The sequence below is a fragment of the Convolutriloba macropyga genome, chromosome 3, assembly GCF_964194025.1.
Source record: "Convolutriloba macropyga chromosome 3, txConMacr16.3, whole genome shotgun sequence".
Classification (NCBI taxonomy): Eukaryota; Metazoa; Xenacoelomorpha; order Acoela; family Convolutidae; genus Convolutriloba; species Convolutriloba macropyga.
In genome coordinates, this window is record NC_134470.1 from 65,873,186 (window position 1) to 65,897,235 (window position 24,050).

At 33.8% G+C, this 24,050-nt stretch overlaps 1 protein-coding gene across 2 annotated transcripts; it reads right to left on the reverse strand.

The window, feature by feature from the left end:
• Positions 1–268: 268 nt before the first annotated feature.
• Positions 269–23,300, reverse strand: LOC142336368 (3-hydroxy-3-methylglutaryl-coenzyme A reductase-like). Of its 2 annotated transcripts, none has more exons than XM_075385148.1 (3): positions 22,087–23,300; positions 13,498–13,774; positions 269–3,610 (listed from the first exon to the last, which is right to left on the reverse strand). In XM_075385148.1, exons 2-3 carry the CDS (start codon positions 13,653–13,655, stop codon positions 955–957), a joined length of 2,814 nt encoding a protein of 937 aa, XP_075241263.1. In that variant the 5' UTR covers positions 13,656–13,774; positions 22,087–23,300; the 3' UTR covers positions 269–954. The 2 variants fall into 2 exon arrangements, with proteins under 2 accessions (XP_075241263.1, XP_075241262.1); XM_075385147.1 differs by lacking the exon at positions 22,087–23,300 and adding an exon at positions 15,123–15,291.
• Positions 23,301–24,050: the final 750 nt, after the last annotated feature.

Genomic DNA, 24,050 nt, shown 5'->3' on the forward strand with positions numbered 1-24,050 from the left:
AAAATATCAAATTATTCAGCCAATAATAGATGCAAAAAACATTAAAAAAGCGATATGCTAATTATGAACAAAAATCGTAATTTTTATTCCACTTTTAGTGTAACAAATTTTTTTTGTTTAGCCCAATGAGATAAAAATTAATTAGGCTCATATGAAACTAGGCGAATCGTTCTATTGACCAATTTACAGAAAACAAGTGTGAAAACTCAATTGTCCTTTTTAGCAGACGTTTTTCCCAAATCCAAGTTCTAGATAGACGAATAACAAATTTAACATAAAATGATTAATTCGAATATAAATGTACTCCAAATTAGGCGCCCCTCAGGGGCATACAAAAGAGAATGGATATTGACATACGCAAGAAATATCAGCAAGTGATGACAGAAAGAGCAGATCAAGTACTGCATTTAGAGCCGGCAGTTGCCTCTGTATGACATCGGCCGCAACTGAGAATTCCCATTTAACATGAAACTTTCCTAAGCTACCCTAGCATTACAAAAGAAATTGATCAGGTTCGGAGGTCAACATGTTATGCAACACCTTTTAGCCATACAAGGAAAATTCGTTTTCCTTTCACTCCTGGATTGACTATTTCACATAGAAGGTCCATTGTGTCATACAAATTATAATGCATTTCCTGATAAAAATTCTTGCATGACTTCTCAGAAACTATTTGAGCTTTGTATGCTTAAAGAATTATATGATAGTCTTGCATGATAGTCAAGAAATTTTTTTCATTAGGAGCCAGCGCCGCTGCCTTTAATTAACAGGAACTAAAGAGGCGAAATGAACTAAATGGTTCACTTAATTTGGTGGGGCGCTGGCTCGTAATGATCTCGAATTATACAAACTGCCTTTAAAAAATGTGCCTTTAAAAAAACGATAATTAAAATTATGCATTGGTTCTCAGTTGCTGCCTGCTTCGCTTAACAACTCAATACTCAGAACAATCCATCACGCAACTTTAGTTTTGCTGTTTTCATTGGCTCTGTTCAATTTCAGATGACTCTTGACCAGATCTCCGGAAGCTAAAGCAGACAAAAGCGATAGCTCACCAGCCACCACACAAGATCCAATAATTGCAGCTAGTTGTTTGGCATTGGAAAATGAACAGTTGGAGGTACTGTAGCCGTTCCTGTCACCAGAAATTGTAACGCCATCGTCGATATTAGTTGATGATCCAGTTTCAATTCCAGAAGACCCTGATGAGAGGTCAGGATTGCGAGATTGATTAGAACTAACAGAATTTGTGTTTGTGGGTCCTTGAACGTGCAACATTTTCAGAGCAGCTTTCTGAGCAGGCAAAGCAGTTCCTCCCCCAATGGTTCCGACTTCTAGGCATGGAAGCGTGCACGTTATGGATAAATTGCCATCCTCTGTCTTTTCGATATATGTCAGACAATTAGAACTCTCTACCACTTGGGCCGGGTCCTGGCCAGTAGCTATAAATATGGCAGTTATAATATTAGCTGCATGGGCATTGCAGCCGCCTATGGACCCGGCAAGGGCAGAACCAAGCAGGTTCTTAACAGTATTTAGCTCGACCAAGTTGTCAACATCAGTTTTCAAAACTGACTGTACTATTTGCCTAGAAATAGTGGCTTCTGCGATCACTCGTTTCCCTCTTCCCAAAATCCAATTGATAGCTGAGGGTTTTTTGTCCGTGCACATATTGCCACTTACTGTAATAATCTTCATACTTGTAAACTCACATTTGAGAAACAACAGACACTTCTCAACTGCTTTAGAAACCATATTCATTCCCATCGCATCACCAGTTGTAGCCTGGAACCGGAGGAAGACATGTTTACCGGATTGCGTGGGCGTGACAGACACTAACTTCGTATGTCTACTATCTTCGGAAACCTCGCGGCGCAATTTGTCAATGTTTGCCTCTGCTTTGAACCAGTTACAGAATACGTCAGCTTGGACAATTGAAGGAAACACAACAGCCGGGGCTCTTGTCATTCCAGAGTCAGTAACAACAACTTGAACACCCGAGTGGAGAGCTTTGCATCCTCGGTTGGTGCTGGCAACGAGTGCGCCCTCAGTGGTCGCCATAGGAACAAAAAATGATTGCCCATTCACGATAAGCGGACCAACAATCCCGACAGGTAATTGGACATATCCGATAACATTTTCACAGCAAGAATTGCGAAGCTCTTTATAGTCGAAATGGATGTATGGCAAGTCAAATACGGCAGAATTAGCAGATTGCTGAGAAATTAGTTCCCTTCTTATTGCGATCGCTCGTTTAGCTTCCATTTTCTGTTCCAAATTATATGCCTGCACTTTCCTCGTTTTGATTAACATAACAACTTCCAAATCGGTCAAGCTTGAGAGTCCTTCATTGTTGAGAATCTCAACACACTCAGCGAACGATCGAACATTGTCCATTTGGCCTCCCGAACTCCACGATACAGATCTATCGAATACTGGAGGGTCGCTGCCAACATTGGTTTCCGAATTAGAACCTAAGGCTAGAGAGTTATGTCTCGACCTCCTTGCATCTTCAGGATTATTCATAATTGACATACCACCGTCAGGGGAATCAAGTCCAGCGTTGTTTACTGATGGGTCATTTGTTTCAGCCCGCAACTGATCCGTAACAACTTGATTGTCTTCGTTTAGCGGTCTCTCAGATTCGGAAATCCTAGCAATAGTCGGAGAGTAACTTTCGCTCAGCAAGAACTTGACAGTGAGTCCTATGGCTACTATGCAGAGAATGAGAGGTTCTGTTTTGATATCATAACCGTATATCAGATCAATCGTTTCTCTATCCGCAATCAAATTCAAATCAAAACCACTGTGACCACCATTAACACTGTCATCGCGCGCAAATTCGCTATCAAAATGCTTTGCATTGCTGCTGTAGAACTTGATGTTGTTCAAAGTATTCGTTGCGGTTTTACAAAGAGAATACGCACATTCTGTGGGATTTAGGTAGTAAATCAGAACATGGACCGCAAACGACCCCAGCGATATCATTGCCTTCACTTTCATCAAAAGGGAGCTCGAATCACAGCTCATATAGGAACACTCGATATCGCGACAGTCAATTATGAACTCGTGATGTTTACTTGCACTTTTGCACCCGTAAAGACAAACTTCCGAAAATAGCACCAGAAGCGCGGGATAGATTGTCATGAAGCACACATACATAGACGTCACACATAGTATTGATAACAGACATACTAATTTGAGGTACTTCAAGTTTAAAATTAGACCCATAGCTAGAAGTAGCACAGAAACCACAAAGTTCAAGCAATGAACCGGACCCATTTTTTGAAAACCAGAAGCCAATGCTATTCTATACGCATATCTGCTAGTCGGCGGGGTCGAAAATATTCGCTGACCCAAACACACAGTTTTGGGAACGTCGAAAAGCAGGACAAAGAATGGAATAATATCTGTAATGTTGACTTGAATTGGTGAAAATATGTAGCTGATAAGAACGAAGAAGAGAGCAGCCGAGAGAAGAGCCAATAGAAGAGTGAAATAGAGTATTTTTCGAACTCCCATTCGATTGATGCACTGGATCTGTTTGTAGGCAGACAGAATGGCCACAACTCTAGTCACTGTCAGCACCACTCCATCCAAACCACTAGGGCTGTAATCACAATCACAATATTTCTCCATTTACATAACAGTTAGGTAATCATAATGGAAAATTTTTAATGATTGCGTAGTTTAAACAATTTTTTTAGTTTTGATAATCATAATTGGAAAAGTTGAGAGAAATTAAGCAGTTGATTAATAACTATAGCGTATGGTAAAATACCAGACAAATATAATAAGTTTTCCGATTATTTCACTTGTCAGTTGCAAATCAATCATGTTCCAACAAAAGTTTCACATAATTCTGTGCGTGACAGGAAAGGTTATCATTTCTACGGTATACATTTCTACAGCAAGAAATGAATCATATTATTGCTTTGTAAAGGCTATACCAGAAAGTTTTGCAAAACTACTGTTTAACAGGTTCCATTCAAAAGCGTCATTTCTTTTGGAGAAAGGAAAGTCTTCAGAAGTTTCAAAGGTATAAGACAACAGCCAATTTTGCATCAAATTTATATTTACATCTAACAAACCTTTTTGTTCATGTAACATCAATAGCAACAGGAATAAAATTTCAGATATATCTTGAAATGCTTAAAATTGATTGAGTTCCATCAAATCTTTTTTTGGAAAACTTCGAATAGCTACCCGAATAACTAATTAGTTATTCTAGCAGTATCAGTTCGTTGAAACACAAAAATTTCGGAAAATCTGAATTGACTGGCTTGATCATCAAGGTAACAATGGTCAACCTAATCTTTAGCACAAACAAGGCGGCTCGTTAATGTGCGTTTGCACATGATGTTCCGACCCGAGCTCATCTACATTTTTGACTTAATTGTCAACTAAAAGAAGAAATATCAAAAGTAGATGTTTGAGTTTAAAACAATCGTTACACAGCCTATCTACTATATGAATTACATAATGTCATGCCTTATTACAATTACAGCGCCAATGAGATTTGACCTTAGAGAGACTACGAGACAAAAAAAAACCAAAAAAATTAGCAAAACTAAAAATTTCACGGCAAAAACTGAATATATAAATTTAAAAGCACATAGTAACAACGTCAAAATGCAGTCAGATATAACCTTATCAACTCAAATTTAATTTCTCCTAACTATGCAGCGGATGGAAAGTTTTCTTAAGGAGACTATGTTACAAGTCAACAAAGAGAACGATCAATGAGGCGAAATTCAAAAATTAATCAACATTTTTTAAACCAAGAAATTTCAAAAGTCTTAAAAATCATTAGCTTTCAACTAAATATTCGTTGATAAATTACCAAAAAAACATTAAAAAACCAAAAGCCCTTGTCTTTGGGTAGACTAAGCCTTAGAAACGAACTAAACAAAACTTAAAAAATTAGAAACGATTTGCGAAAACACAAACTATTGCTACCATTAAAATCATTAGTTCTGAATTTTATGTATTTTTAATTCAATTCTTATTTCTACTAATTCAGCTGCAGGAACTATACTGAGAGATTAAAAAAATTTATTTGGGTCACATTTGTAAACCATTGGGAGCTGTTACTACGCGATTGTTCTGAAAGAAAAGAAACGCAAAAATGACCACTCAAAAAACGTTTATAAAAACGCATATTGTCCAACAAAGCATCGGTGACAAATAATATCAGTAGATATGCTATTTTTTGAAATAGAAGAAATTGGATGTGACCTCTCATTGATGAAAATAAGTTACAATTTGACGAAAGGAACAACAAAAACTGAAAAGTTTGAATATAGTTTGAAAATGGATATCATAAACTTTAAGACTAAAGGCTATAAACTGACTAAATGATTCGGGTAACATCAAAAATTCAATCCTCAATTACAAGCTTAAGAGACTTATCAGCAAATTACGGCTACCTAAAGAACAAAAACAGGCAAAAACGGCAATTTCAAGAAAAAAATTGAGCGAGAAAAGTGTCGAAGGCATTAAAAAACGAACTTTTCACTAGAAATTTTTCTATCTTCAATTAATTTTTTTAACAGCAATGGGATTCCTCTTTTTTTATCAAAATAATTTCAAAACATCAAATATGAACAAATACATTAGAACCACGAATTTGAGAAAACTTGTAGTATCAACCGAATTGATTTCATTAGCTTTCAACGGAATCCACTAAACACGCTAAATTAGGCCTCCATGGGACAACAAGTTTGTTTGCCATTCATATTTTGTCAATAAGGCCTTACAACAAGTTATTGACGATGAAAACAACAACAAAGACAGGCAACAATCAAAAATTCAGTAGAAAAGTGCCAGAAGAAGGTGTCGAAGCAATTTAAATCATAAGTTCTTCTCTGAAAACTTTATATATGATCCGTTGAACGTCTTCGCTAAACCAATGAAAACTATCAGTATTAGGATAATGTGATAAGATTTAGATTTCAAAAGTATCCAAAAATAATAAAAAGTACCCAAAAATTTAAAAAAAAAAAAGAAAATTCGTGTCATTGAAGTTTAGAACTATTAGGTAGAAGACAAAACCGATAAACAGATTATTTTTGGCTGCACTAGAAATAAAAAGGATCCTCTAAGTACTAAAATTGACTAACAGTCCACGAAAAAAAGTTAAGGTTCGGTTAATGTTCCAAAAAATTTTCGAAAAACTTTAAAGTCTTAAAAGCCCTTAAACTTAAAAGCTTTTAACGGAGGTCAAAAACTACGCTCAGAAATAACACGATGGGAGGAAAAAGATGTTTGTCATGCATAGATAATCAATAAGAGATCACAATGAGTCTTAAGACTATGAAAAAATTATTCTAATCAAATTGGCTGGGAAAAGACTTTCAGTGGATCACAGATAAAGTTTTCAGAGAAAAGCTAATGGTTTAAATGGCTTCGAAATTTTCTTCTCTCACTTTTCTACTGAATTTTGATTTTCGCCTGTTTTTGTTGTTGTTTTCATAGTCTTAAGACTTATTGTGATCTGTTATTAATTATCTATGCATGACAAACATCTTTATCCCTCCACTCCGTCAAAAGCTTTTGAGTTTAATGGCTGTTAAGACTTAAAAAAAGTTTTTCGAATTTTTTTTGAACATTAACGGATCCTAAAATTTTTTCGTGGACTGTTATTCACTCATAGTACTTACAGGATCCTTATTATTTCTAGTGCAGCCAAAAAGATACACATTGCCTAATGTGATAAGAGTTCAAAAGTAACCAATAACAAGAAAATATCAAAAAAATTTAAACAATTTTGAATTCTTGTTTCATTGTAGTCACATAATCAGAGTAAAAAGATGAAACCGCCAAAGAAAATATTTTAGTATCAAAAGAAAGCAATACTTAGACACAATAACAGTTCATGAACATTAAAAAATTTGTTAATGTTCAAAAAAAATTTCGAAAAACTTTTAAAATTCTTAACAGCCATTAAACTCAAAAAATTTCAACGGAAGTTCATAAACACGCTAAAATATGCTTTTTTAAGACAATGGAGATGTTTGTCATGCATAGGTGATCAATAAGACATCACAACAAGTCTTATGACTATGAAAATAACAAAAAAAAAACAGGCGAAAACCAAAATTCAGTAAAAAAGTGCAAGAAGAATAGGTCGAAGCCTTTTGAAACCATAAGATTTTCTCTTAAAAAAATATCTGTGATCCAATGAACGTCTTCTTTTTGCCAATAGGAGCTGTCAATTGTAGGATAAAGTGATAAGATTTCAAAAGCAACCAATACGGAAAAAGCCAAAGAAAAATTTAAAACTTGAAATCTTGTCATTGAAGTCATATTACTAACAGTTAGAAGATAAAACCACCAGCTAGATCAAATGTGGTTCACATAGGACGGAAGAAGGTGCTGTCATCACAGAGAGAGACTGACTTACAGTTCACGATAAAAAGTTTAGGATTGGTTATTGTTCGAAAAAATTTTCGAAAAACTGTTTTTGAAGTTATATCAGCCACTAGCTGGCCACTCAACGCACTAGATATGCTCACTTAAATCTCTCTACGGGACATATTGCACTGTTAGTCAATGAGTCCATGCCAAAAGACTCCAAAAATAAGTAAAACGTCAAAAAAATTCAAAATTTCATTTAAAATTACGAAAACTCATAGTCCAATTAAACAAAAACATGAGCAATTCCTTGAAAACGAATTTTTTTTTGTTCATTGGGTTTCATTTGACTGTAAAACAGGTTTGTCATAAACGGAACCTCGATATGAAAAGTGACTTGTCTCTAGGTGACATAAAAAAGCAAAAAAAGTAGAAAAGTTTTATAAAAAAAGGGCTCTCAAATAGATTTCGATTTTTTTTGATATTGAAGCTCTCTATGAGACCAGAACTAGTCTTTTTTTATCGCCTTCAGTCTATTAGGAGCACAAAATTGGTTCATTTTTGGCACGAAATTCAAGTTTGAAACACTATTTTTATAGAAAATATCATAATTTGCAGAAAAATCACACAAAGTGAACAAATATCCAGTGTTCACACAAAACTTCAATCTTCAATAACTCCTCGAAAAAAAAACGAAAATCAAAAAAATCTTTTTAATTTTGAATTCTACGCTGGACTAGCTTTTTAATGATACCACTCACATTTCTCTGCGATGAATATATCGATCGGCCAAAATTGACTGAACAAAAAAAAACCCATTTGAGTATATAGTTCCTCCCCCCACACAAAAAAAAACCCATTTGAGTATATAGTTCCTCCCCCCACAAGTGGGGTCGGAACAATAAAGATGTAAGAAGTCGCGAAAAAATAAGCTGCCGAGAAAAAAATTGACCACTTCAAGGGTCAGCTGAATAAAAAAATTCAACGATAAAATCTAAATTCCATCGAGAGAATTTCAAATGTTTCTAACGAATCTGCTACTTTTAGAGATTTGTTCTCAAAGACACGCAAAAGATCACAAACTACTTTGTTGTTATAAGCTAATTGAAGCGAAACGTTTGAGATTAAACTTCAAATTCAGCTGACTTAAGAACCATGAGAAAAATATATCCCTGTCCAAAATCTACTGCCTAACATCAATATGACCCAGTCTGATCAGTGCACATAATAAGAAAATGACAGCAATTGGGAAAGAAAACCATTTTCTCAGAACTTTAATCAGCTCCCCAAAAAGTAGCACTGCACATTGAAACCAATCCATATATCAAACCCAAAAACGAAACAAATTAAAAATCAAGTTTTCTTCTCTTCATTTTGTTTTTCAACTTAATTCTATGAACATATGTTGATGATAGACGGTCGTTATCCATAAGGTAAGGTTGAGGAAGTCATTCAGTTAAAACCAATAAAAGGTAAACAATCACTCAAAGTGAACTATTGAAACAAAACATTTAGAGTGGAAAATGAACCAAATTTTGGCGCAGCATTCAAAACACTTTTGGTAGTAAATGACCGCAAACTGAGTTAGCGGCAACAATTCTGCATTAGATCAATCTTGGTAACAAAAACTTCAAATAATCAAAGCGGTAAAGTCACTTGATAAGTAAAAAAAAAGTCTACAAAACTTCAAAAATTTTCCACAAAAAGACAAAAGCACGAATAAAAAACTGCTTCAAATTTTATCCGAGAGCAAGTAATAAGAAAAAATTATTTCAATTTTTATTTTACAAATCTGCTCCATAATTTCTTTTGACCATTTAATACAGAAAAACTGATCAAGTTTTACATATCTCATTTAATCTAATTTTTTTTAAAAAAACGCTGTTGCAGATAAATTGAGTGCAGAGGTCAGCCCAAACATTATGAACAAAAAATAAACAAAAAGGCAATCAGAAAGAAGTATTAGAAGCAGCAAGACAATTTATGTAAAATTAGCACAAAAATGAAAACCTAAAATCAATCCACGTAATTGAAACCAATATTACTATTTTGCACTGTTACCAAACATGCAGAGGACTCTGTAGTTTGTGTATTTTGAATTTCGTTTTTTTTTCGAGGAGTTATGGAGGTTTAGAGTTTTGTGTAAACGCGTGATATTTGGCATCAATTTGATCACTTTTAGGGGAATTTTCGTTCAAATTAAGGTCTTTTTCTATGAACATATTATTTCGAAATTACATTTCACGCCACAAAATGAATCAATTTGTGTTCCTAATAGACGGAAGGCGATAAAAAAGACTAGTTCTGGTCTCATAGAGAAGTTTACTATAAAAAAATCGAATTCTAATTCAGAGCTCCTTTTTTAGAAGACGTCCCAATTTTTTTTTGGTTTTTTTAAGTCACCTAGAGGCTATTCACTTTTCATATCGAGGTTCTGTCAATGACAAACCTCATTTACAGTCAACTGACGCCTAATGAAAAAAAAAATTTGTCTTCAAGGAATCGCTCAAGTTTTTTTGGCTTCGACTCTGAGTTTTCGTAACTTTAATTGAAATTTTGTTTTTCTGGTTTTACAAATTTTTGGAGTCCTATGGCATAGACTCATTGACTTAAAGTGCAATAGGTGTCGTAATGAGCATTAAGTAAACCTATCTAGTGCTTTAAATGGACATCTATTGCGGAAATTTTCTTCCTTCCTACCTAAATCAAAATAAATCTGGTTAGCCCTTTCATCTTCTAACTATTGGTCATTAGATTTCAAAGTCAAAAGATTTCAAAATCTTTCAAAATTTTTGGATATTTTCGTATTATTGGTTCCTTTTCAAACCTTATCGTAATATCTTATTATTGATAGCTCCCATTGACTGAAACACGACCTTCAAAAAATCATAGAAAAAGTTCACAGAGAAAGAGGTATGGTTTAAATGACTTCGACACTTTCTTGCACTTTTCTACTGAATTTTTGGTTTTTGCTTATATTTATTGTTGTTTTCATAGTCATAAGACTTATTGTGATGTCTTATTGATTGCCTATGCCTGAAGAACATCCTTGTCCTCCCATCGAGGCATAACTGAGCGTATCTATTGACATCCGTTGAAAGCTATTGAATTTAATGGCTCTCAAGACTTTTCTCAAAATTTTTTTAAACAAACCGATCGTAAACTTATTTTATATCGTGAACTGTAAGTCAACCTCAGTAATTTCAAGACTCTTTTCTGCTCTACTTCAACCAAAATTTATCTAGTTAGCAGTTTTATCTTCTAACTATTGGTTCTATCACTTCGATGCACGCGTTTTCATATATTTTTAATTTTTGGATTTTTTTTCGTAATTTTGATTCCTTTTGAAATCTTATCACAGTATCTTAATTCCCATTGGCTAAGAGAAAACGCTCAATGGATCGTTGATAATGTTTTCAGCGAAAAGCTTATTGTTTCAATGGCCACCACACTTTCTTCTCGCTAGTTACTTTTGAATTTTTGAATTTTGCCTGTATTTGTTGTTTTCATAGTCAGTGACTTGTAATGTCTTACTGATAACATATGAATGACAAATATTGTTCTCGTCCTATCGAGGCATAATATAGCGTATTTATTGGCTTCTATCGAAATCTATTGAACTTAATGGCGTTGCTACTCCAGGTTTTCTAAAAAAAATTTCGTGGTTTTAATGAATTTGTTCAGATTTGAAGTTTTTACTGAAAATTTCATTTTTAATGGCTTTACGCTCGACACTTTCGCGAAATATTTTTTTTTCAATTTCTTCTGTAGCCATAAATGCTCACTGGTCTCATAGGCTTGTAATTAAGTATTGAATGAATGATGTTACCAGAAGCAGTCAGCTTATATCGAATAGTCAAAGCTTTTGAGATGACTTGTTTTCAAACATAAAATAAATTTTTTTCAGTTCTTGTTGTTTTTTTGGTCAACTTGTAACTTATTCTCATCATTGATGAGAGGTCCCCAATCCAATTCCTTGTATTTCAACAACTAACATGTTTACTGATCTTATGTCGTTACTGATGTTTTGTTTGTTGAACAACATGCGTTTTCATAAGTTTTGTGAGTGCTATATTTGTTTCTTTTTCTCTTCTTTTGGCACACTCGGGTAATAACAGATACCAATGATTTTCAAATTTGGCCCAAAAAAACTTTTTATTTTTTCAGTATAAATTTAGCTGAATTAGTATAAATAAAAACTGAAACAAAATACATTATTCACATAATAAGCTGAATTAGTATAAATAAAAACTGAAACAAAATACATTATTCATATAATAGCTAATGATGTCAATGGCTTCAATAATTTGTTTTCGCAAATTGTTTGTAATTTTTGAGTTTTTCTGTATCCTTAGTCCGTTCCCATGGCTTAGTCTAACCAAAAACAAGTCCCGTTGGTTTCATAATGACTTTTTAAAAAAATTATCAAGAATTATTCTGTTATAAGGTTTTTGAAATTATTTGGTTTAAAAAAATGTTGATTATTTTTTTGAATTTCGCCTCATTCTTTCTTCTATTTGTCGACTTGTTGCCTAGTCTCATTAAGTTAAAATTCCATCTGCTTTACAGTTAGGAAAAAGTAAATCTGTTTAGTTACGGTTTCATCTGATTGCCTTTTGACGTTGTTACTAGATGCTTCTAAATTTAGATATTGAGTTTTTGCCGTGAAATTTGTGTTGCTCATTTTGTTGTTTGTTTTTTCTCGTAGTCTTTTTAATGGCAGATCTCGGCGAGTGTTGTCATGAGGCATGGCATTATGTAATTCAATTTTTGTTAGCTTTTCATTTGGTTGACAATTAAGTCAAAGAGGTAAATGAGCTCGAGTCGGAACATCATGTGCGAGTCGGAACATCAACTCACAATAACGAGCCTCCTTTTTGGTTCAAAAATTACAAAATTTTTTCTTTACTTTTCAAATTGTTCTACAAAATCAAAGTTTAGGCGGTATTTTGGTTATTCTACACGTAGATAATTTACAAAAGATACCAGATATATGGGTCTGCTATAAACCCAATAAAGTCAGAAAATGTCTCAGCAAAAAAGGGCTAGCATAAAAATTTCACACATTTTTTTTTCAAAATGAGGAAACAATCATCAGAGTTATCGGATTATTACAAATGGAAAAATAGAAATCATTTTTAAATTCATGTATTGCCTTACGCCCATTAAGACGTTTTCAATGTTTTGGAGTTTGGTTTTTCAATGTCAAAAATCTGCCAGTCAATTTATGATTCTGGCTATTAATCGCTCACACAGATCAGTCTATTATTGTTTCTGGCGTGCAAACTTTTCATTTGATGCAAAAACATCACAAATTACGCAGCGTGGCGTACATGATCTTTCCAATTTTTTCACATCAGTAGGCATTAATTTGCCTCATAGCACAAGTCACCAAAGTCCTTCACGCAAGTTGATAAATATTTCACGGCTCCTAGCAAAAAGGAGGCCCTGAACTCTTTGGAGTCTCTAAACTGTATTCAAAATCCGTTGAGAAGTACATCAATCTCAAAATGACAAAATTTTTCAGTAACACTGACCAACAAGTCAAGCGAGGCCATTATTAGCGCCAATATTTTTAAAAACTTCAAAGACTTCGAGAGTCATGTGGAAGAAAAATGCGTCGAACTTATGTGGCACTGTTATACTCGAACGAATAAGAACAAAATGTTGCTCAACTGTCCCAAACCCTTCCCACCTTTTCAGAATTCAAGAAAATCGAACGCAGCTTAGCTTTTTTTTTAAAAAAAAACAAATATGCATTGTCGTAATGCGATATTGCGACCATGGAATCTGTTCCACCGGAAAAGGGCAACACTTTCTATTTAGCATATTTTTGATTTCATTCAAAAACAGTTACTTTACTACAAGTGATATACACAACATTAAGACAAAAATGCCCTAAATTGATTAGCTGAAGTGGAACGTGAGGTTTTTGGCCAAGTGTAAAAATTCAAATTCAGCTCCAAAATTTAAAAAAAAACGTAAACAAAAAACTAAAAATAAAATTCTACGTAAGGTTTAAAAAAATAGAGTGGCATTAACTGCTGATTGGTCAAAACCGTTCATTGAATAGTGAATGATTTAAAATACCTTCCTGTTTCTCATTTTTTGATTCGAACAAAATCAAGCGTGTAAGCTAACCTTGAGTAGTGGAGAGCACTGTTCCATGTGAGCGGAGGGGCGAGGGGGAGTGTCTTGGATAGCATGATTGACAGGAGAGTGCTAAAGAGGACTGACACCTGCATTGAGTACTTCCCACACAGGATACCATAAGAGTAGAACACGCCAGACACAAACATAGTTACCAGCCACTCCTCTTGTGTTACGTTATGTAATATTCTCTTCCTGAGTTCAGTAAAGATGGCACTTTTCCTCTTTTAGCAATGGAACCAACTTTTCTTCACTCTTGGCATGCCACCTGAAATCGAGGTAAATTAACTAGAATCATCTTTCGAACCTTCAATGAAATGGAGTTTAGAAAACTTGTTAACAGCCCAACTTTTTTGTAACTGCCCAACAATCGGCAAGTAAATTCTGGCCGATTTAACACGTCGATTGTCTTTGTGGAGATATAAATGAGAAACAATAAAAAAGCCTTTGGAAAATTGAATCAAACTATGACGAAAAATTTACAATTTTTAATTTCACGAGCAAACATTCAGGCGTAAAGTTACCACAGTTTTCTACTTTTCACGACTTTTATCGTTTCAAGTACGCCCCGGAACCTAAATTAGAAATAGGTAAAATCTAAAAACAAATAAATTAAAGATCTCTAACATGCAGAATACATAAATTTCAAGGAATGGTTCAGATTAAAAACATTTAGTGATTACTGATATTCAGGTATAATCATCTAAAAAAGTGAGCAAAAAAATTCAAGACAATTTTTGATTATATATGATAACGATACGATATAAAATATATATGAGAAAAAGATTTTGCTCAACTTGATATGGTAGCTTTATAAACTTTCAATAAGGACTTAAAATTACATCTATTTTTTATGGAGAAAATTAACTTTTTCTGTTATAAAAAACTTTGTAGAAAATTGACATAAATTCCTTACTCTCCTTACTCATTGTATTTAAAAACTCTCATTTATTCTCAGGCTACATTAGTATTAAGAAAAGGGCAGTTTTGCCACAGAAATTTGTCACAAACTAAAGTAACACAATTTCTGCGCCGTTGATCATAGATTTTTAACTGACGTGAACAATGAGATAAGTCAAATAAAGTCATAACGAAATGTCATATGAACACCTTGATACTGAGCTCTATGAAAACTTAAAGCCAAGTTTGTTTTGTTTTACATCAGAATAAACCATTGGAACGACAAAAATTATCTTCTGATTTTTAATTGCATGTTGTCATTTTTTAATTTTTTAAACTGTGAATGAGTTCCACAGCGACTGGTGGACCCACCATTAAAATAGCAGACAAGCTATATTCAAAAGAACCGTAGAGGTTATATTCATCTGTTTTATTTATGGAAGTTTTGACAATAGGGTGGGACATTTTGAATTCAGCAGCCTAAATTTCACGGCGTAAGTTTGACACTATAAATTGTAAAATATTAAATATCACCAAATAATCGGACGCTTGAATTTAAAGACCAAAAGTAAGGCATTAAAGCGAATAATAGCTTGTGAAATTCCTTTTTCAAATTCAAAGACAAGAGAAATTTATAAACTTAAAATTTTCACAAGCACTTTTTACGATTGGGGCGGAATTTCAGCCTTAAGAGATTGATAAAGTGGTCGTCTCACCGTATCAGTAATGAAAATCAACAACACTCGCAACCGAAATGACAACAATAATTTCCAGAGATAAACAATTTTAGGTAACTATTGGAACTTCACTTCAAATGTACAATTAAACGTTGAACAGAGCGTTGAGCAACATTACTATACTCTTTACAACTTTTTCAATCAGTGTAATTCTTCAGAGCCGTGCCGTCATGTGTCCACATAATGATTACAAGGGTGGCCGCCGTATTGGCCGACAGGGCGTTTAGCCGACAACCAAAAAATGAGAAATTTAGCCGACAATTTAAGTAAAATGAACAACAAAACTTATTCTGAAGCTGCGATTGGCCAATTTAAAACACTATTTCGTAAGCGGACACATATAACGCAATTTTTTCATCAACTAGTGTAATTAACGAAGGTCTATCCGTGGTCGGACCGTATTTTACCGCATCTGGCCATGCCTCGCGGGCCATGGCCATGCCTCAGCGGCCCGTGGGACTTGATATGAATCTATCACAACCGAACTACTGATTTATGGACCAATGAGACTTTTATGACCAATTGAAAAAAAAATTATGACCAATTATGGTAAAACTGTCGGCTAAATTTCTCATTTTTTCCTTGTCGGCTAAACGCCCTGTCGGCCAATTTTCCTAGCACCGATTACAAGAGACAGTAACTATGTCGCAATAAATACATCACAGCAAGATTAAAATAGCGCCAACGTATTTAGCGCAAAGAAAGTCAGTAAATAGAAATCCGTTTGATGTCACTAAGGTAATGTTTATATGTCGACACAGCCATGGTTTAACGCATGAATGCTATTTTGGTACACATTTAACTAACACGTCAGAGTTAATCTTAGCTACATAACAGAGAAAAATGTCCGTATTTTTTTCGGAAAGCAAACTAATCACGATCTAACAAACTTTCAAAAGGTGATAAAAAGCATACAGCACGGCATGTAGAGCTCATATCTACTTGTACTGGAAAACATTCTTTTGAAATGAACAAACGGAAATTCATTTTTTCATTATATTAGCTTTGTTTATTATGATCAAAAAAGCAGTTCTATTCCTGATGATTCAAGCGACATATAATCAACTCTATTTTATGCTCTGAAAATTATTTGAGGATTTTATCCTTCAATATTGAAAACTGGGCAAAAAATACATCAGGTACCTTTAAAAAATGAGCAGAGCTAAACGGAAAATTTTTTACTCTTTAAAAGAGTAGTCATGGAAAAAGAGTAGTCTTTAAAAGAGTAGTCAATAGTCTTGGAGAAAATGTTTTTCTTTGCTCGTGCAGTGTTTGTCCATCCCAAATTGCACCACTTCTACACAATTTCAACCAATGTAACTGTAAAAAATACGAAAGGACATAATTTAAGGTAATCTTGAGACAACCATAGAAAATTAAGTTGACGGGTTGTCCACAAACTCTTTTCTCAAAAGAAAATTTCGGAGCCTATTTGGAGCCTTCTTTTAATATTGACAGTATTCCCTGCACATGAACTTAGCACCCCCATACACTTAAACACAAATTTTAACAAACGAAAACTTATTTACTTGAAAATTAGGATACCAGAGGAAACAAAAGTGAATTTAAAATTACAAAAATTGCACTTCGTCTTAGAAAAATCTATTGTTTCGTTTTTCTTCTAATTTCACGTATCCCCTATCCCATCCAAATTTGAACTTTACTCAAATGTAACAAAAAATTATTTGAAGGTCTTGAATTTGCTGTTTAGCAGCGGAAACAAAAAAAGACTAGTTAGAGTGCCTTTCATCTTCTAGTGTAGTGCTTACTTATTTTGAATATCGCACGATCAATTGTGTAATTGTTTAGAGAAATCAAACTCCATATCGAATAGAGAACATGGTTCTCAAGGTTATCATCTTGACTAAAATAGGTGCAACGGATGTTAAAGATTTTCTCAAACCACTTTCGTATGAATTTTTGTTTAAAACTGTTCTTTATTTGTTCTCCTATTTGTTGGATCAGTAATATTCAGGTTCATTGAAGCTCCTTTCAATATAAACCTTTGGAAAAAAAAACAGATTGATATGAAAGTAGAAATTTCATATGAATTTTCTGACAGTTTTTTTTAAATTAAAAGTTTTCTGGTAAATTAAAAGTTTGCTGATATTTCTTTATCCGTTTCTAAATAACCAAAATGTCTCAAAGCAAGGGCTGTCAGGTTGGAAAACTTATATCCTCCTGTGAAATAATTTGAAAAAAGCATCCCCAAATCCTCAGACGCTCCAGGTCCTTCTCAAAAGTTTTTTAAATTTTAAAAGGACTTCCCTTTTTCATACGCGCGATAAAGTTATAGTTTTTTTAAATCAGCCTCTAAGAATCGCAAAATGTTGATTTTTCTGTAGGATGAAAAAATGATATTTCAACTGACGAAAAAAGACGGCTTCGCCTTTACAATACCCAATTTTGAAGGATAGCTCACCCAGTCTATGCTTAGCCCAGAAATGATTAAAAATTTCTTGCTGAGATACTCTAAACAAACAAATTAGACGCACAAAATTAGGCAATGCATGATTGTTTTATATTATCTCCATCAATTTAATCAAAAATCAATCTTGTTTCTCTACCTGCCTGTCACTGTCATTCCTTCGTGTGTCAAGAAACGAAGCCATTCTTGAAGTCCATTTTGACAACAATGGGAATGACAACAAAAATTGGACGTAGGTAAAATTTAGCAAAATTGTAAAAATTTAGTCCAAATTTGCTAAATTTAGCAAAATTTAGCAAATTTAGACGTAGGTAAAAATTTCAAATAGCAAAAAATTCAGGAACTTTCTTTCATATCGATGCCAATTCATTAACTCTTGAAGCTGCACTGATATAAACTTGCCTTTTACAGAACAAACGCAAAACAAGGTCCAGTTTGTCTAAAAATATCTAAGGTCATGAAAAGATGTTAGGAAAGGAGAATAAAAATAACGCAAAATTCGAGAAGTACATGAACTGTAGGAAGGCTTAGAGATGTGCCGCCTTCTTCCAACAATTCATGCAAAAACAACTAAAAACAATTTTTGGAAACAGAATGGCGGAATATTGGCAACTTGGGCAAATTCATGAAAAGCAATAAGTGATTTTTAACTTTTTCGAGCAGAAATTTCAGCGTGCCAGAATTACATCAATATCTGCAACCTAATTGAGCTGAAACCTGAACCAACTTACTTACATTTGCCGTTTCAATTGTTCCACATTCGATTGTTTTTATTGCAAAGATTTGAATCAAAATTTGAGCATTCCTCATATGTGCAGTAAATTAAAAATTTCTGGTGGAAAATTAAGATTGCCTAAAAACCATTGATTTCAAGAATTAACAGAATACACCTCTTTTGGTCCCTGTAAAAAATTTCAACCTCAAAAAACTGCAAACGAGAATTAACAAAAAACAAAAGAAAGTTAGATATAGGTATTGACACTACAGAGAAACTTTTAGGCTTCCCAAGACGCAAAAAATAAGTCCTCAAAATTTCCTCGACAGTCTCGTCGGTGAGCAGGACCCTAGCAAATAAAATGTCAGAAAATTCCTGGAGAGAAAAATGAAATGTTCCCAAAATCGGTGTCAGGACAAAATACCCAATGTGACAAAATACCCAAAATATACCCAATATTTTATTCTAACGTTGAAACTATCAGAACGATTATTTAGCATAATATTTAGTAAGTGCGTTTGGCCATGCCTCGCGGGCCATGGCCATGCCTCAGCGGCCCGTGGGACTTGATATGAAACTATCACAACAGAACATAGGATTAAACTAGCAACTTAATTGCGAGAAAACATGCTTGTAAATTTGAGTGCTAATTTGTAATCGGATTATTGAACGAAAAGATCAAAGGGAATAAATTGGGTATAATGGCATTGGGTATTTTGGCACATTGGGTATTTTGGCATTGGGTATTTTGTCATGTAACCCCCAAAATCGGTTAAAGTATTGTGTTATGAACTGATGAACTAAAGCTTTCCAAAACAAAAATAGCAGATTTGCAGGGCAGTAGCTATAGTCAATCACTTAGAGACTTTTAATAACTAGCGCATGAATTGTGTTTAATAAAATTAAACGCTATTCCTTTTTCAGTTAACAGCGACTGTCGTCGCAAAAAGCGTATTCGTCTAGTCAGCTACAAAAATGCAGCTACTGCAATTGGTTTATTTATGCCAGTTATAAATAATATATGGATTCCCCTCATTATAACTTTCATCACATTGAAATTGGATATTGTCCTCAAATAACCATACTGCTATTGAGTGACGAAAGTCATTAAGCCGAAGTCACTCAGAGCTGAATGTGGTGAATGGTTTCATCAAGTTCGCGAGCTATTTGACCGACAACCACGCTAAAGAGTTTGAAATATACAAAGTATGAAGTCCTGAAATAAAAAGCGGCAAAACTGTAGGTCAAATTGAAAAAAAAGTGATAGATTAAAAAAACTATGTATGTAAAGTATTGGTGCCTCACGGCTTACACAACGTTTTGAGCTTAAATTTTTAATTGCATCAACAGCTACTCCAAATGAAGTATTTTTAGAAGTATTTTTTTGCGGGACTAATTATTTTAAATTTTGTGCTATAAACTCTAATATATTCTTTACAAAAAAAGACAAACGTTTACAAAAAAGGGTTAAAACAAGTTGGTTCAAATTTCTTTGATTCACTACAAAAACACAAGAAATGATGAACCCACACACACATAACAACTCTACTGCAATTTTATATTAAGTAAAAAACAGTTTATCAAGTTAACCACTAATTTTTTATCAAAAAAAATATAAAGATATATAATTCAACCTCTATCCAGTTTTTAAACTAAAGATCAAACTGTAAAATCTCTCAAGTAACAACTTAATTATTTTTCAGCTTGCTTGACCTCTAATTATTTTTGATTTTATTCTAAGAGCTCTATTTAGAGTTATAAGTGAGCGCAAAAGTTTAAAAAACTGACCTCTGACCTCACTTATAAATCTAATTTCAGAAAGCAAATTCAAATAGGCGTCACCAGAGCTAGATGATCAGAAGTCAAATCTTGAGTGAGGTAGGTCAGATTTGCTCTTTGAACTTACTAATCGCTGGTCTTCAAAAATCAAATCATGTAATCTCATATATGCGAAAAAAAAATCTTCAACTCAAAAATTTCATAAATATTCTATTAAAACTTGAAAACCAACTACAGCAACGCAGAAAATTGTAAAACTTGAAACTAATAAGAACAGACACACGTTTGCACTTGCAAAAACTAGAACCCCCCGTTGCTATTGAGAATAAATTACAAGTCGATAAAATAATATAGAGGAGCACTTTTTTCAAAATCGGCTTAAACTTTTGAAACCAAATTTACAAACCTTACTGACGCGTTCCGAATTCTCACACAAACATTGGTCTTGTTAGCAACCAGATTACCTAAAAAATGCAATTGTAAAAAACCAAATCTAACAAAAAATGGGTGAATAACCAAAAGACAAAACCAAATTTTTACAAAAATTAATTGGCGTCAAATTTATGTCTAAGATTAGCTATCAATTGAAAAAGAAAGCTAGATTCCAATATGCCTGATTATCGACTGATGAAGAATTTAATAAATCAGTTTGAAGGGCAACATATTAAAAAAGCTAAAACTGTCAAACTAAAAGCTCATTTAAATGTTTTTGAAATTATTTAGCGTCCAGTCAAAAAGCATTAGCTACGATCACGCGCAGTTTTGAAAAACAAGTGATCAGTAATCGACACCTCTCAATAATTGGAATGAGTAGCAGTACCATATAAGAACCAGGATGAACAAAATTTACAAATTTTAAGGAAAACACTAAATTTTGAATAAAAATAGTTTCAATGTAAGCAATGCCATCAACATTATTTAGGTTGATTTAAACATTGGTGAGAACTTCAGAGAGAATTTTAAGTATTGGGACTCAGTAACACGTACATACAACGTAAAGCACAAAAAAACTATGGTCAAAATTTAAATGAAAACTACCAATTCAACAAAATCATTAGTCGCTCAGACCATTTCAGACAACAGCATATTTACCAATAATCAAAATGCAACGCATTTAGCAGACTTCGCCAGAGAGTTACGAGAAAAAAAAACCAAAACTGAAGTCAAATGGCCGCAAAAAAATTGACTCCTAAAACCATCTACATCCAAATCAAAATTGTTTTATTATTAAAACCGAGATGAGACAAAAAATAGTCTCGATATCGCTTCGGGGTTATGAAAAACCTGATTGTGCAAAAGTTAGCATTTTTTAAAAAAAAGATGAGACCAAAAATGTGAACAAAATCAGTGTGAAAAGTGAAATATTCACAAAAACTTCAAACCTCAATAATTCCTCGAAATTTGGAAAAAAAATCACACTACGCTGGACGCACTTTCTAGTGGTACCAGTCCTCGAGCAAAATTGACGCGGAACAAGAAAAAAACCAGTTGTGCATATAGTCCCCTCCCCGCAGGTGGGATCGGAACAAAAATTTCAGTCGTAAAAAGGAGTTTTTAAATAAATGAAGGCCGAATAAAAAATTACGCAATCTCGTATAATTAAAACTCTAAATAGACGATTACAAACAAATTTCTTACAATTCAATATGAACAAAACGAAGCTCACAATGAGAGCCGAATTACCCGCTTGGGAGATCAGAAAAGCAGGATGAGAAAATTAGTAAGTCAGCATCGTTAAGTTAAAATAAGCAAAAATAGCTGAGTAACAGTAACAGGTAATTGTTTTTTATTCAATATTTAACAAATGAAAAGTACTGAAAAAGTAGAAATTGAAAAAGGTATTAGAAAGAGATTTTGTCAAGTATCTCCTCGCCGTCACAGGTTATCCGAGAAGTGATATTTTTACGTATGAATTTTCCTACTATAGCATTGTAAAGGAATTAAGGAGTTATTGAAATTCACATTTTATATCGCAAGTAAACAATATAAACAACAAATTAAAATTTCAAGTTATTCATCACCTGTCCATATGCTGCATCCAAGTGCTGTAAACTGTGAAAAGATAAATTCCGTTCTTGTAGTTTACGAGTAATCTAGATGAACAAATATCTCACTTTGCGTCCCACGCAAACATTGCGGTTGATTTACAATAGCTAATATCCAAAATTGAGAACCGAAAACTGATGATTCAATTAACAAGGGACATTGATAATTAAATACTTCTGCATAATAAATTTAGCAAAGCCTGCGAATAAATTTAAAACAGGGTAAAGAAACAAATTATGTCTACTTTTGCTTGGAATCTTAGGTTTCATACGACGTTCATTGCATTGAAGTAAAAATAGACAGATAAACATCAAAAACTTCTGTCAACTTTAGCCAAGATTACCTTGAAGATTCAAAATTAATCGACTGTTTTCGTGTCATACCCTCAATTAGGACGCAAAACTGTATGACTGCTTTGATCAGGACTAAATGCGGAAAATTCACTCCGCTCAATAAAATTGGGTCTTCGGGTTAATCCACAAAGCCACCGCAGACGACAAGGTTATTTCACTTTTTGGGCAACTGGGAACATTTAATACTCTTTTCCCAACCAGCGCAACAGGTGTTCACAAAATAAGTCACAGTTGTTCAAAGTTCGTGGACGGTGAGAGGTAGCAGACTTTGAAACAACAATGTTGACAAGACACTCTTTATGTTTCGAGACATGTAACCAACATACCCCCACTCAACAAGCTTCAAGCTTTGAGTAACGCAGCACAATGTTTACGATCAAGGTAGAAGGGCTACAATTGGGGTATCGGGGGAGAGGGGCACTGTACTTTGCGCGTAGCTTATAATTTCCATTTTATCGCGTACTTGATTAATCTCTAGTTATTTTTACAAGGAATGCAAGTGAGTCGACTACCTGAAACGACCTACTTAGTTCAACAAAGGACAAAGCCTCAAAAGCATAGTAGTAAAAGTGGCAAATGCATATAACAGAAAGCGAATCACCAAAACCGTTAGAACCATAGCCCGTTTTTGATCGTCTGTTTGCAAAACCTAATGATGTAAAATGAAATATATCAGTTTTGTATTTATTTAGTTCGCGCAAGTTTGCATTCAGATGGCTTCAAGACGTCTTCTATCTCATAAAATCAACGTGATAGTCTAGACAACAATCATATTTTTAGCATGTATAGTACCTCAAGACACCAATATCGAGACTTCATTGACGCAGAATGTAATCATAACATAGAAGTCAAATTATTGAACACTTGTTCCCATTTACAAAACTGAAAAAAAAAATTGGAGAGCGAGATAAGAGACCAAATTTCTGAGACAAAAATCTTTCGTTCACAAAGCTTCTGAACAAATTTTGCTGCTGACTTGGAATTTCACATTCATTTTACTGAACATTTTACATTTACAAAGAATTTTCAAAATTGGGTTGCTTGCTAAATGAGGAACCGAAGATTAACCAAGATATAAAAAGTCAATCCATTTTACATTTGTTCTGCCGATAAAACACGCAAGCACAATTGGTTTCAGCGAAGCAATGAATACCCTTTGAAGCCAATAGCGTTTTTTAGCACGTAATCTGATTGGCAGTACAAAAGCCACAATTACCATTACTCTACTCGATTCCACGGAATGCTCATTCAGAACAGTTAACGTTCTAAAACTTGTCAAAAGACGAGCACATAAAATCCGATTCGAACCACATAAGAGTGATAAACTTACATTTGAAGCTTTTGTTACTTAAAAGAAATTCTTAGGGAACACAAGTTTTGAAGAAAAAAAACCTAAGAAAAAATGATACGACAGAATAAGAAACAGAAGGAGAAGTGGTTATTGATGTTTTATTTAGTCTGATCTTGTCAAACCCAAACTCTTGATAAATTGCATTTTTTCAAAGTTGTTTAAGATTTCTTGAGGTGACGCTTTGTGAATTAAGTTTGTTTCAAAAATGCGTAATACATAAATTGAGAAAGCTTAC